Raw genomic sequence first — 14498 nt, forward strand, 5'->3', positions numbered from 1 at the left:
GCTTCACAGCTGGCCCATCATTTTTCTGATCATCTTGCTTATTCTTTTCTTGTTTTTTTCTTGCTGATCTTGCTTTTATTTTCTGCATGCATATTTGTACTTAGGGATCTGATCCCCTGAGATTGGTTGGGATCTGACCCTTGATGTGTATCTACTTACAAAGCATCATGTCATGAGGACCTTTGCACACTCCAGCAGAATTCATCCTGGAGTCAAAGTTTAATAAGGGCTTTCAAGACTTGACCACAGATAAAACATAAGACTTATGTACAGCAATGTCAGGATGTGTTAAAATCAAAATCAATTTGGAGTTTAAAAAAGCCTGGTTCTGTAACAGTGCTTTCATAGCCTGGTGATCAGTGCTATCCAAAATGGAAAAACTGAAATGTGGCTGAAGCATAGGACCATGAATAGGCATTTTGTGCTTTTTTTTTTTTTTTGTGGATCAGCAAATGTGCTTATTTCTAGAGAGAAAATGGGATCAAAAGAATGTCTGCTGTGGTAATTTTTTCATTACTACATCCAGAATTGCCTTTAGCTCCACATTTCCTGGGTTTTGTGCTTGCAGAGAAGAGCAAAAATGTTCCAATGATAACACAGGAATAGCAAAATTATTGGGTGGCTTCTTGATTTCTCCCATTTGTGAAGATTCATCAGCATTTTCCTGCCCTGGTGATGGATGCAGCTGGGCACAAGGTGCATCAGCTGGCAGAAGGGATTTATTGCATTGATTTGCCGAGAACCAGCTCTCAGAATTCATCTGCAAGAAGAATCACCCAGAGCTGCTAAAAGGAAGGGCTTGATTTCAAGGAGACAGACTGGATTGCCAGCTTCTCTGAATAGATCTGTAGCACTGACCTTCAGTCCCCTGATCAGATGCAGTGTTGGTCAACTATTTCTGGAAAGCTGGGCTACCCCTTGTGCCTCCAGCAAGAGAAAATGATGAGAGTAAATTCCATCAGCCCAGGCAGAGCCAGCACCCAGCTGGCCACCAGCTCCAGTCTTGGTCTGGCAGAGCAGAGACCTGAAGTGCAAAGAAAGAAGCAGCAGAGAGTTTAAGTGCAAATTGTGTGGGTTTGGTGCTAAGATTGCTCCAGGTGGCTGAGCCCAAGTCCAGCAGTGTGGGTGGGTGAGTGGCTTCTTGCCTGGGCCACAATGAACCTCAGAAAAATTCCCAAGAGTGACTTAGAAAATCATATCAGCTGGCAAAGAGCCAGCAACAGCAGGAGAACAGCCACAGCCTTTGTACAGAGCACTGCCAGTAGAAAAGAAGTGTCTCCCTTATTTCCAAAACACTGTGACTGGTCAATGATGAAGTAGATGTATTATTGGGCATTCTGCTCTACCAAAAAATCAGTTTTCTCTGTGATTTTTATTCCCAGGCTTGTTTCCTACTGGTCACCAGGTTCAGCATGAACAGCTTTTCTGGAGCAACACTCAAACAGAAATGTCCATGCCATGAAGCATTCATATTACTTCCATTGGATAGACATTGTCTTGATGTCCTGCCTGCTGGTAGAGCAAGCCCTGCACCATTTCTCTTGATGTTTCTTCTGGTTTGACTCCAAATTTCAGATACAACCACACAAGAACAACGCTGCTAACCATCAGTCCACAAACCACAGAAACTGGGATGACAAAGTGCATTTGAGATTTTGACAGGAAGCTGGGCAGAGGCAGATTGTTTGGCCTGACTGTGATCATCTGCACTCTGGCTTGGCTTGACAGTGCCTGGTGAGTAAAAACTCCTGTGTCTGAAGGCTCTTGCTTCCCTACAGGCAATGAATGATCAAATGCTGTTGTCCCTGCAGAGGGACCAACAACCCTGTTGGTATGGACAGAAGCAGCTTTGCCTGTGGCAGTGGTGGAGCTCAGAGTAGACACTGAAGCAATCTGTGGTGCTGTCTCTGTGACTGTTGTGGTCCTCATACTGTCCCAGACGGAGGGGAGATCTGACCCAGAACTGCTGGAAGCAGTGTCTGGTGTGTTGGCTCTGGCTCCTGTGGGGTCCAGGGGTCCATTGGCAGCCAGTAGAGGTTGGATTGATCCTCTGGCAGCAGCCATCAAGTCTGAATTGGAGTTAGGAGCAGCTGTGTGTTGACCAGTGGGATGTGGGGTGGGCTGCCTGGAGCCCAGGCCTGCTGCAGCAGGAGAATTTGAGGTCTCTCCCTTGGCTTCTGGAGTGACCCCAGGGTGCATAGCCTCCTCCTGTGTCATGGGGCTGGATCCTGCAGGGAGCTGGGAAGGCTCCTGCTTGCCCAGGGGTGGCTTGCTGGACACCTCTGTGGTGGCAGCAGGAGCATGTTCTCTCTCCCTGAGTGTTGTTCCAGTCCCTTGGGAGAAACCAGCTGGAGCAGTGGTTTGAGATGGAGGCAGTTGTGGAAGACCAACGTGTCTCTCGATGCTGCCGGGCTCTTCTGCTGAGGTGACACCACGTGGTGGCATCACTGTGGCACTTTTCCCGTCCAGTTTGTCTTTGATCTCCTTCACCCAGCCTTCATTTGAATCTACGCAAATCTCCTTATCCTTCACAGTAACAAATCTGAAAATATAAAGGGATCACTCACTGAATAAAGAAAACACTGGTTCAGGTGATCAGAGCTGTGGGGAATGTGTGTAGATACAAACACCAAGTGTTGTTTGGATGATTCATTTCAGGAAAGGCAGGCAGGTGCCTCTGATATCTGACTGAATGAGCAGCAGCTGAACATGACTCATGGGAGAAGGGTTTTTCCCCAATAAGTTTTTCACTTTCAGAAGCATTGTCCTGCTTGGACACAGAAAGCTCCACAGGCACCAGCTGCCCCGGGGCACACAAGCATGAAGGAAAAACTCTCAGGTTTACTGGGTGTTGTGAGACTTCCCAAGGTCAACCCAGCAGCTTCACTTTGGAGCCACCCCCTGGGCTGCAATAAAATGGTGTCAATGGTGCATGAACTTCAGCATAAGCACAAAACAGCAATTATCCCAAAGGAAAGAAATGGAGCTTTTCTCATTTCCAGACAAGCTCACAAGTCTGAATCTGTCTTCAGACAAAATATCTGCTTTCAGAGGACCACATGAGCTCTCTCCCCACATCATTCCTATGCCCTGTGCTTCCAGGTACATCCCTCAGTCCCTTTCCCCACACATTTAACCCTGATCCCACTTGGAAGTGGGGCAGCACTTACACAATGGTATTCTGTCTGCATCTGGGGTCCATCTCGTAGTACCTCCTGATCAGCTTCTCTGGTATCTTCTTTGTAGAATTTTTGCACTCTAGTGAACACTTCACAGGTGCTCTGGGTTGCCCTGAAATAAAAATTTCACCTCATTAAGTGTTGGCTTTTTATCAGGGCCTCTAAAAACCAGCACTGTTTAATGTCTCCCTTTTCCAGGGAAGAGTACAAAGCCTGCCACAAAAGTTTCCAATCCCTGCTGAACTGAGATGAAGACAGATCCTGATGAACACAAAGTCAAATTTGCTTGTAGCCCCCATACATGCAATAAGATACCCAGAAAACTGAGGGGGAAAAAGCACTGTGAAGCCTGTGGGCTTTTGGGACAGCATTTCAGCTTGTCCTGTAGGATGTGTAAGCCCCTGGGCCTGCAGGTCCTTTCCCTTTTGGCTACCAGGAGGACTGGTCTCAGCACAATGCCCAGAAAATTCATTTCTTTATCCCCCAAAGACCTACTGCAACCCTCACCAGCGAGCAGGGTGCTCTGCTCTCTCCTTATCAGTCTCATCTCTTCCTCCTGTGGCGTGTCCCCTCCAGGTGAGCATCCTGCCTCTCTGCTCCCGGTCTCTGAACGCCACCTGGGCTCAGAGAAAGGGTGCAGGGCAAGAACCTTTTGGGAATGATGCTTCACTCCCACAGGTATCTCAGCAGCCCAGCTTCCCAAACACATCTTTTTGACCTCCACCAGAAAACACAGTTCTCAGTTTGCAAAGTGTAAGAATAAACCCCCCCTTGACCCCTTCAAGGGGCAAGGCCAGTAACGCCACTGGGGCCAGTCATGCCTGCATCCACCTCCAGCCTCACATAACAGGCACTTGCACAACACATCCTGACAACTTGTTCCTGACATCCCTGGGGGCAGGATTTACAAAAACAATCCCTGATTTATGTGGGGCCTCTGTGAAAAAGGAACTGGCATCTGGTTTCAATCAGGCTGTCTCTTACAAAATGTTGCCCCTGATTCCCAAGGGGATGTGGCAAATTTTATGCAGTTCAGTTAGGAATGAGCCAGGTACCAGGCACAAGAATGAGCATCAATGCAAGAGCACTCTGAATCATTTGAATAATTTACTGGGGAAATGATTGCAAAGAAATCCCAAGCAAACACTCCTGTGGCCCCTCTACAGAAGTCCATTTCCAACTCCCAGTCAAGTCAAGTTAAAGCAAAACTCTTTTTTCACACAATAATGTATTCTGTGGCATTTTAGGGTCAAAAATTCCCTGCTGGGAACTCAGGGCGGCTGACTTGTCATACAACTCTCATTAGCCAGAGGATATTCTGCTGTTGCCCTCCACTTTCAAGAGCACAGTTCAGCAAAACAGGCACAGGGACAAGAGGGCCACACTGTCCCCTGCATGGTGGGGAGCAGTCCCTGTTCCTTGGAGAACCAAATCTGTTCCTTTGAGAACCCTGAACTGATTTTACAATTATTGGCACCAATGCAAACGGTTTCCATTTGGCTGAGCTCCTGGTAGGTTTCTCCCAGAGTGGAGGAGCTTGGAAAGCTCCTTCCCAGGACAGAGGGGTGCCACAGGAGCATGGAGCCGTCCTCTGGGGCACACACCCCGCTTCTCTGAGCAGCACCTGAGTCTTTGCCAAAGGGATCTGGGAGTTTCTCCACCCAGGACCACTGCTCTTAGGAGCCATTGGCACCTAATTTTCAGCGCAGTTCCTCCAAAGGAGCTCTTCCAGGGAGTTCTACCGGGCCTTTAGCAGGGCCAGCCCTGTTTCCTCTTTTGGGGGAAAGGGAGAGCAGAGTCAGGCAGTGCCGAGCAGGCAGCGGGTTCCCAGGGCAGGGTGAGCTGCCTGGTGTCCCTGCCTGGTGTCCCTGCCTGGTGTCCCTGCTGTCCACCTTTCTCGGGCCAGCGCTGCAGAACCTGCCCGGAGGTGTGTGGAGGGAGGAGCTCCACCACTCCTGCCGTGTCCTGGCAGCAGGACACGGATCTCATGGGCTCTCTGCCTCGTGGGAATAGTCACCCCTCGGCTCCGGGCACAGTCCAGCCTTGCCTGCCGTGCTGGGAGCCTACGGACAGCCCAGCACCGCCCTGCTAAAGGTGGCGAGCACTGATCGGTGCCACAGCCACGGCAGCAGAGCCGGCCCAGCACGGCCCGGAGCCCGCGGAGATCTCAATCCGGACAGGAGAGCGGCTCCCCTCACACACAGCCCGCAGAGATCTCTGTCCTGAGGGCAGGAGAGCGGCTCCCCTCACACACAGCCCGCAGAGATCTCTGTCCTGAGGGCAGGAGAGGCTCCCCTCACACACAGCCCGCAGAGATCTCTGTCCTGAGGGCAGGAGAGGCTCTCCTCGCACACACACACACACACACACACACACACACACACACACTGCAGTGTGTGACAGCAGTGACAGTGACACCCCCCTGCCTCACAGGGACGGCAGCACCGGCACCTGCAGCACACGGTGTCGTCTCCTCAAACCCCCACCCATCCTTGGCCAGGCTGCAGCCTTCCTGCCACGTCCCCAGGCACGTGAAAAAAGGGGGACAAGAAGCACATTGTGCTTTTTTCCTAACACGGGTTATCGGGAAGCGTCTCCGCCGCTCTCCCCGTCTTCCCTCCGGTGTGACAGAAGCCATCTCGGGGCTCTCGGATGTCCCTGCTGCCGGGATTGCGGCCATTTATTGGCTTCTCCCCCCAACACCGCTTCCCAAACCCAGCCTGATCCTGCCCTGAGATCCCCTGCATCCCTCCCCACAGCCTGATCCAGTGCCAGCGCCCCCTTCCCGGCCCCATGGCCATCCCCCCGAGCCCGGCTGTCCCCGGGCAGCGTGGGGACGAGCGGAGCTGTGTCTCACCTCCAGCCAGGGTCACCACCAGGCACAGGGCCCACAGCAGCGTCTGGAGACAGGCAGCCTTCATGTTCCCGTGGTGGGCAGGAGGAAAGGCAGGCAGGCAGGGATTCCCGGCAGGATTTCCCACTCCCGGCTGCTTATTGCATCCTCCGGAGCAACACAGACGCTGCCGCTCATTCGGGATTGAGAAGCCCCGAGACAGAGCTTTAGTTGTTATTCGCGTGTCCAAGGGTGACGCCAGGAGGAGGAGGGAACAGGGAGAGGGCAGGGAATAGCGGCGGCTGCGGCGCGGGATGGCTCCTGGAATTCCCCAGATGTACTCACACCAGCTTTTCCCAACGCACGCACAGCAGCCCACACTACTTGGCAAATTATTCAGGCAGGGACTTGCAGTGGTCGGCTGCTCCCTCCTCCTCTCCCACCACAGCATCACTGTCCTTAGGCTGGGAAAGCTCTCCCCACCTCCAACTGCAGCTCCCCGCTGCTCAGTAAGCTCATTAATTACCCAAAATGCCAAAGCAGTTATTCCTTTCCTTTCCTTTTTGGCAGCCATCTTACAACAGCAGTCATTAGGCCAAAAGAGACGGAATTTGCTAATCAGGATCGTGAGTTCATCAGCGGCACTTTGATCTCAGGCCAGGCTGCCTCTGAGGAGCATCACCAAAGACAAGGAGAGGGATGAGCAGGGACCCGGTGGCTCTGCAGGCAGCTCCTGTGCCCTGGCCGTGCTGTCTGCAGTGTGTGCTCGCTAGGACAGCCTGATTTTGCATCAACACGGGGGCTCAGACATCGGGGTCTTGCTGCTGCTGGGAGCAGGAGACCCCCAGGAGGCGGAGAGCCCCAGCTCTGCAGGGACCAGGCTGGGTCAGGGCTTTCCAGGGGCAGCCCCTGTGGCAGGTCAGGAGCGGACGTACCAGCACTGCAGCCACATCCTGCACCTTTTCTTTCTCTTTCATCTCCGGTCCCAGGAGACAGAACAATTTTCCCCTAACAATTCCCTCAACTGAAAGATGAAGATAAGCTCCAGACTGAGTCTGTGACTGCCTCGGAAAATAAATATTTTTGGATGAAGTTTCCTTAGGGCTGGTGGAAATCTGGCATCTCTGTGCAGTGGGAAATTCCAGCGGTTCCAGTTGGGATTTTCATTTTCAAGAGAGAAAATCCCCAGGTTTCCATATAATGCATTTGGTGAAAATCCCAGCCTACAACTTCGGGTTTTGTTTTATTGTATTAGAAGAAAAAGGCCATTTCAAGGAAATGAAATAAAAATTAAGGCTTGAAATAGTCTACTTGGTCTAGCAAGAACAGAACACGCAGAGTTTTTTGGGATGTTTTCTGGCGCTTCCCCAAATGGTGTTTTCTCAAGGTCCACAGGAAACTTTTGTCCCAGGAAATGGCATTGCCTGAAGCCATTGGGCACCTTGGCTGCTGGAAGTGATGGCACAGCCTACATGTGCTCATATCTCCCCTGAAGGAGCAGGTCCTGCCTTTTCTGCAAAGGGTTTGCTGCCAGAGTTAGGTAAAACTGAGGAAGGGCTCTGACATTCAGCTAAGTGGGAGTGCTTTGTTTGCCAAAGGCATGACTTGCCATAGGGGTTGTTGTTTTAAGGCACAAACTGCTCTCTGGCAGCTGCTGTTCCTCTGCAGGTTGGGCTGGAGGTCTTTTACCTGGAAGAGAACTCCTCTAGGTCACTTTTGGACATCCCCATTTGCTCCCTGTGAGCTCAGCAGCTGGATTTGGAGGTGACGTCTGCACAAGGAAATTCCACAGCAGGAGTGTGGAGGGCAGCTGCAGCCTCAGTGTGGCTTTGTGGGACACCACGAGCCATCAAGGGCTGGCAGCAGCGAGGGCCTGAGCCACCACCAAGCCCTGTATTTCCCACCAAAAGCAGGACACAGAGGCCCAGCAACTGCCTACAATGGGAGCAGGCAGCTCCAGTGAGCAGTGACAAACCTGGGCTGCAGCTGGCAGAAAACTGGCACCATCACTGCCAACCCACTTCCCATCCCATCCCATCCCATCCCATCCCATCCCATCCCATCCCATCCCACCCCACATCTGCTCCTCCACACCAGACCCTTGCAGCATTGAAGAACCTAAAGTCAGAGGATCTGATGTATTCCAGGGGATATTTCTGATATAACTAGTGGTAAACCACAGACATTGTGTCACTCTGACATGTGGGAATCCTTAAAATCAGAGGGTTTTGGGAAAGCTGCAAAAGGCAGGCTGCTTAGCTCTAATCACAGTTCTGTCTCTGAGGCCTGCCTTCTGCAGCTTTCGCAAAACACTCTGATTTTAACCATTCCCACATGACAGTGAAGGATCTCAGGACTTCTCTTAACTTCAACAGATTTTAGCTTCTTTAGTTACAGTAGGAATTGTCTGGGAACTTGTTTTCTCAGTTTGATTAGTTTCACTGTAGTTTCCAGGAATAGCAGGTTGTTTTTCAGTGCAGGTCTGGGCCTGTAGATGAAATTGGGATATGGATGAGTGCAAGCAGGCAGGTGAGCTCCTACATGAGCAATCCCAGAAGAATCACAGCATCCAAGTGACGGAGTGTGCAACCCTGCGAGCCAGGGACTTCCAAGCCTTCAGGGAAACAGAGAGCAGAAAAACTGAGTAACTGGGAGCCAGGGCCAGCTTATCCCAGCCTGCTCCCATTCCTCCTTGGGAGATTTCTTGAGGCAACCCTTTGCACCCCAAAGAAAAGCAGCAGATAACAGGAAAAGTGTTGGTTTTTTTTCCCCTACTGGTCTGCTGGGGACATTGGTGACAGGCACCAGGCACACTCAGAAGCCTGATCTGATGTCATTCCCTAACCTTTGATTGCTGCAGCCCTTAGCCAGGAACTCACTTGATTGTTCCAAACCACATACAGCACAGGTCAAAGTGCAGATCCTATCTTACCCAGGAGAGGCCTGAAAGCAGCTCCAGCATTTCCCACCCACCAGAGCTGTTCACAACCAACTTGAGCTGTGCACAGGGTCAAGGTCCCCACAGGTGGAGGGAATCCATGACTAATGCCTGAGGAATTGCTCGTGAAGGCAAAAGCACCTTGAACCTGCAAAGCTTTATATGCAAAACAACATATAAGAGAATGTGGGTGGTGTTCTAAACAAACAGGAAATGGCCCCAGAACACCTCCCCACCTCCTACAGGGAGTTTTCCTGCTGGAAGTGTTTGCTGTTTGGTTCTTTGTGAAAGAATTGTTTGTTACAGTAGATTTGTGTTCCTTGAAATAAGGTCAAGACTGAGAATTAAAAGGGAAAGTAAGTGAGAGCTAGGAGACTGCATCTGACCTGAAAGAAAGATGCCAGAGTGGATCAGATGAGAATGTTGATTTTCCACTTCATGGGAATTTCCACTTCATGGGAAGCATGTTCAGGAGGTCCCCAGGCCCAGGAGCTGGTGACACTAGAGCAGGGCCTGGGAGCAGGTACTGACAGCATCCTTGTCTGCCCACAGCATTGTCCTCCATCCCAGGGCCTTGCTGGATGGAGGCAGCAGGAACATTTAGGTTTTGGGACAGCCCAGCCAGGGTTGGTGCTGCAAGGGAGACACACTGACACTTGACTCCAGCTCTGGACATAGGATGGGATTCTCTCTCCCCTGACAAAGCTCCCAGCTGCCTTGTGGCAGCTCATGCTCACACTAACCCACCTCTCCTCAGTGGTGTTGGCAGCTCAGCCTCTGCTCTGACACAAACCAACCCACCAGCCCCTCTCTCCTGGCCAAGGACACCCTTGCCAAACTCAGGAGAAGGTTCCTTAGAGCCAAATGTGGCCTCTTACTTTGGAGATGCCCTTTGGAGAAGCCTCTGTGGTTCATGTAGAGCTCTTGAGCCATTACTGTAATGAGGGAGAGAAATAAATGGCAGGGGATCAAGAAAGGCACCACATGATTTCATATTTTCTCACATTTAAGAATGAAGCAGGAAATGAAAAGCAGATGTCTGGATCTGTCTGCAGCCAGTGTCTCCACAGGAGACGGAAAACTCCAATTTTGGAAGTACTGACCACTCTGGGGGTTGTGTTTTAAGGGAACTGCTTTACGTAGAAAATGTTTTCAAAAGTAGTAGAGACCATCACACTGGCTTTCACTTCTCTTGAAAACAATGGCTTCCTCCTTCTCTGTAAATGAGAACCAGTTTGAAGCCCAGCAGGCAGTGCAAAGTGCTGATACTCTGTATTTTCCACAGCTACCAGTCAGCATCCCAAGGCAGCCAGGCTGTGGGATGCAGCTCTTCCCTGGCAGCATCACACCCGAGCTGCAAACTGCTGGCTGATCCCAGTGGGACACTGCAGGACAAGGTGCACACCTGCAGTGGGAATTGCTGCCTCTCCTCGGCAGCTGGAGCAGCCTGGACTGAGGAAAACTCATCCTGTGCCTGTCCCATGGAGGCTGCCAAGGGCTGCAATGTCTGCTGCAACAAACAAGATTCAAGTTGTTTGAAAATATTGTGTCTAAAGAAACAAACACGGAGCTCTTCAGTGCACACTATGGTTATGCTCTTTCTAAACAGGGAAGGGTCACTTGCCTCCCACAGAGCAAGGCAGCCATGGGAGCAAGCTCCTTCCTGGGAAAGGGGATGGGGAACTGCTGGGAAAGGTGCCTGCATGGCAGAGGTGAAACCTGGGCAGATTTCAGCTGAGGAGAAGGAGCATGAAGGGATTGTACCAGAGCAGGCTGCCCTGAACACATCAAGCCCTTGGCTCCTGCGTGAGGGCAGTCCCTACAGAGCTGGGGAGCCATCCTGATGTCCCAGCCCCTTCTGTGTAGCTGCAGGCCCTGAAGGGAACAGTTCCACAAAGCTGACACAATGGAGGACAGACAGAGGATCTGTCCCCCCAGCTCTGGGGCCCCAGGAGGAATGTGGAGCTGCCGGAACATGTCCAGACACCACCAAGATGCTCTGAGGCCTGGAGCACTTCTGCTGTGGAGAGAGGCTGAGAGAGCTGGGGTTGTTGAGCCTGGAGACGGTTCCAGGAACACTTTAGAGCCTTTTCAGTACTAATGGGACTACAAGAGAGCTGGAGAGGAACTTTGGACAAGGGCATGGAATGACAGGACAAGGCAAGATAGCTTGAAACTGACAGAAAGCAGGGTTAGATTAGATATCTGGAATAAATTCCTCCCTACAAGGGTGGCAAGGCCCTGGCACAGATTATCCAGAGAAGCTGTGGCTGGCCCATCCCTGGAATTGTTCAAGGCCAGATTGGATGGAGCCCTGAGCAACCTGGGATAGTGGAAGGTGTTGGACCAGATGGCATTTAAAGATCCCTTCCAACACAAACTGCTCTGTGATTCCATGATCCATGGAAGGGCAGTCTCTTGCCACTGCCCTGCAGGGAGGAGAGGTGAGAGTGGCAGCAACCGTGGTCAGGAGGGCAAGACAGAAATCTCCATGTGCCACAGGAGACCACGGCTGCTGTTGGAGCTGCTGCCAGGCTCTCCCTTGGCACAGGGGTGGTTGTGCTCTGCTTTGTCCCAGGGTGATAAAGGGGGCTCTCCCCTCCTTTGCTTCCTGGAAAAAGATTCTTCTGGAGCCTCTGTGACAGAAGATGGGGAGCAGCAAAGTGCCATGGCTCTGCTATTTCACCTCTGCCAGAGCCTGAGGCCAGGCTCGTGCCTGCTGCCTGGGCTGTGGGAGAGGATGAGGCATGTGCCTATTTGCAGCAGCCCCCCTATTTGCAGCTCACTCCCCCTCCTCCTCCCTCCCATGTCAGCAGGAGCAGCCAGTGCCTGTGCAAAGGCATCCTTGTGTCCTGGAAGGGTTTTCCTGCAGGAACAGCCAGGTCCTGGCCCCAGCCCTTTGCCTGGGGTGCTGCGAGTCCCCAGCTGCCACAGAGCCAGCCCCTGGGCCCCGTGCCATGGCAGGCATGCAGCACCATCAGCACCTCCCCACATCCCCTCTTCCCACTTCTCCATCCATCCTGTCTGCACACGCCGCAGTCTCAAAGAAAGGAGCTTACCAGAATCAGCTCTGTTCCCAGAAAGGCTCACCTCTTCCCGCCTCCTCTGGGCAGGAGATGTCTGAGAGCCTTCCAAGAAAGATCTGTGACGTCATCACTCATCTGTGACATCATCACTTGGAAATGGCTTCTGGATTGCCGAAGACACCAACTCCTCGACTTTTGCTCAGGGAGAGACTGAAGTCTGATACTGTGAGTAGCCGCTGAGGCTGTGTTAAGGCTGGCACTGCCCTGCTGTCCCTGCTCTCCCTGCCCCTGTTGTCCAGCAGTGCAGTGAAGCTGCAGAGCCCCTCCCCAGCCCTTTGTGCCGTGCTCCTGTTGCTGGGGGCTGTCCTGGTGCAGTAGGGAACACCGTGGGATGTGTCAGGGACAGCCCAGCGCCCTGCCTGGCTGTGCCTGCAGAGCCAAGTGAAACCAATGTACAGCTGAAGCCCTCAGCATGGGCTTCTTTCCTTCCCCTTGGCCACAGGAATTCCTTCTGTCAGGCTGGGCACTCACCTGTGCTGCTCTGACCATCCTGCCCTTGGGCACCTGGGCATGTGGGGGGCAGCTCAAACCCTGCCCAAAGCCTTGAGAGCCACAGCTGGTCCCAGCTGGAAGAGCTTCCAAAGCAGCTGTTCTCTCCCAGCTCCTGGGTGGGCACAGATGCAGCCCTGCAGGCAGCACTGGAGCCAGGGCCACAAAGGTCCCTTGCTGTCTGCAGCTCACTTGACTGAAGATGCCCCACTGCTGAGGCTGAGGAGATCCCTCTGTTCTCTTCTCTCGAGGGCTCTGTCAGCCCAGACAGAGAAAACCAATGCTAATTTACAGAGAGAGCTAAAACTTGGACACATTCCTGTGCACCTCACTCTTGGTACAGCTTTTCTTGCTTGCTTCCCCTGGACTCAGCCAGCAGTGCTATCTCCTGGCTGTGAGTTTTGAGTGTTGTGCAGGGATGGAGTTCGGGCAGTTCTGAGAGCTCCTCCCCACTCTCTGAAAAGGTCACTGCCTCAATCCAATGAAATGAGAGAGGAAACAAATGCCCAAAGAGCAGAAATCCCCAACCATGTCCCATCAAATCACAGAGAGACTAATGGGACACAGCCATGTCGTTGGAGTATGTGTATTGCACTCTGCATTATTAATTTATTGGTGCTAAGTATTTCAGCAGGTAACTTCCAGGGCTTCCAGAACTGTCCTAGTGGCTGTGATCACAAATTATTCATCAGTAGTAAGTGAACAAGAAAAGGCTTCATGAACATGGGCATTTCTGAGACTCTTGCTGGCTTTTTGCCTTTCAGCTGACTCCCTCTGCCTTCCAGAAGGAGATGTCTCTGAGCACCAAGCAGAGGCTGGCCAGAGCTAAGAAGCTGAGTCTGCCTCAGGTTGTCCAGCCTCAAGACAAGCCTGGGACCTCCCATCACAAGGTAGCCTTTCCCTGCCCTTGTTGTTTGATGTGATAATTGAGGAAGATGCCAAAAGAGCAGCTTGGCTTGAGCCTGCTCAGCCTGGTCCAGGAGCTTTGGTCAGCCCAGGGCAGAGGTGGAAGAGCCACTGTTTGCCCAGTGTGGGCTGGGCAGATATACTCACCCAGAGTCTGTACTTCACTGGTGATCAGAGCAGAATCTTCCTCCAGCAGCTGAACCTGTCTCTGCTCTCTCTGGCCTCTCCTTGCAGTTCTCAGCAGCTAAACCAGAGCAGAGCTCATTTCAGCCTTGCCCACCAGAGGTGGTGTTTCAGAACTACAGCCCCGGTGAGGTCTGTGAAGTGCCGCTGCTTCTGAGGAACAGGGACAAGGTGAGTGCTCGGACGTGCAGGTTTAACGCTGCGCTGGAAGAGGAGAGCAGAGAAGGGTGGTTAAGGATGGCACCGGGGCATGTCCACCTGTCTCCACAAGTGGCAAAACCATCATTGCATGTCTCTCCTGCAGGTTCCTCACTTGGTGAAGGTCACCTTGAAGGGCTCACCTTATTTCCAGCTGGTGGGCCCCAATGCCGTGTGCCGCAAGGTGCCACCGGGCCTCTACACGACTGTCCGCATCCTCTTCACCCCGGGGCAGAAAAAGGTGAGTCTGGAGGGCCCAAGAGTTTGGTGGCTGCAGTGGAAAGTGGGCCTGCAAGGCTGGATTCAGGACATCTGGCCTGGGTTTTCAGGACCTGTTCTGGTTTCAGAGGATCTAGAACTGGGAGATACTCTTTGCCTGTGCTTAAGATGGGGATAAAGGCTCTGTGCTGAGACAGTTTCTTTTCCCAGTCCCTTAAATTCTAAATGGCTTTTATGAGTCTCAGAGAAAACCTTAAGTTCATAACAATTCCTCTAAAGATTAATAGTGACTCCCCCCCCCCCTTTTTTTTTTTTAGGTTTTGGGGTTTTTTGGGGGTTTTATTTTCAGTTTTTGAAAGTTTTTATGTAATAATATGATAGCTTTTGGCCCAGAGGGTTAATAATTTTATTTAAGATGATGCATTATTGGCCAGCATCCCCAAGCTGTGGAGCTCAAGCACTAACAG

General features: G+C 52.0%; 1 protein-coding gene across 1 annotated transcript; it reads right to left on the minus strand.

Moving 5' to 3' along the window:
- Positions 1-439: 439 nt before the first annotated feature.
- Positions 440-6487, minus strand: LOC115907841. Its single transcript, XM_030956011.1, has 3 exons — positions 6037-6487; positions 3171-3291; positions 440-2542 (listed from the first exon to the last, which is right to left on the minus strand). The coding sequence occupies exons 1-3, from the start codon at positions 6461-6463 to the stop codon at positions 1468-1470; spliced, it is 1623 nt and encodes a 540-aa protein (XP_030811871.1). The 5' UTR covers positions 6464-6487; the 3' UTR covers positions 440-1467.
- Positions 6488-14498: the final 8011 nt, after the last annotated feature.

Source organism: Camarhynchus parvulus, chromosome 11 (assembly GCF_901933205.1).
Source record: "Camarhynchus parvulus chromosome 11, STF_HiC, whole genome shotgun sequence".
In the NCBI taxonomy this organism is placed as follows: domain Eukaryota; kingdom Metazoa; phylum Chordata; class Aves; order Passeriformes; family Thraupidae; genus Camarhynchus; species Camarhynchus parvulus.

Excerpts from the sequence above, each read along its gene's own strand:
- LOC115907841 (XM_030956011.1), bottom strand. The coding sequence starts at position 6,463 with ATGCTGTGGTGGGAGAGGAGGAGGGAGCAGCCGACCACTGCAAGTCCC. Across the intron at positions 3,292-6,036 it reads GGTGGTGACCCTGGCTGGAG|GGCAACCCAGAGCACCTGTG; the intron begins GTGAGACACAGC and ends TTTTTATTTCAG. Across the intron at positions 2,543-3,170 it reads TGCAGACAGAATACCATTGT|ATTTGTTACTGTGAAGGATA; the intron begins GTAAGTGCTGCC and ends TTATATTTTCAG.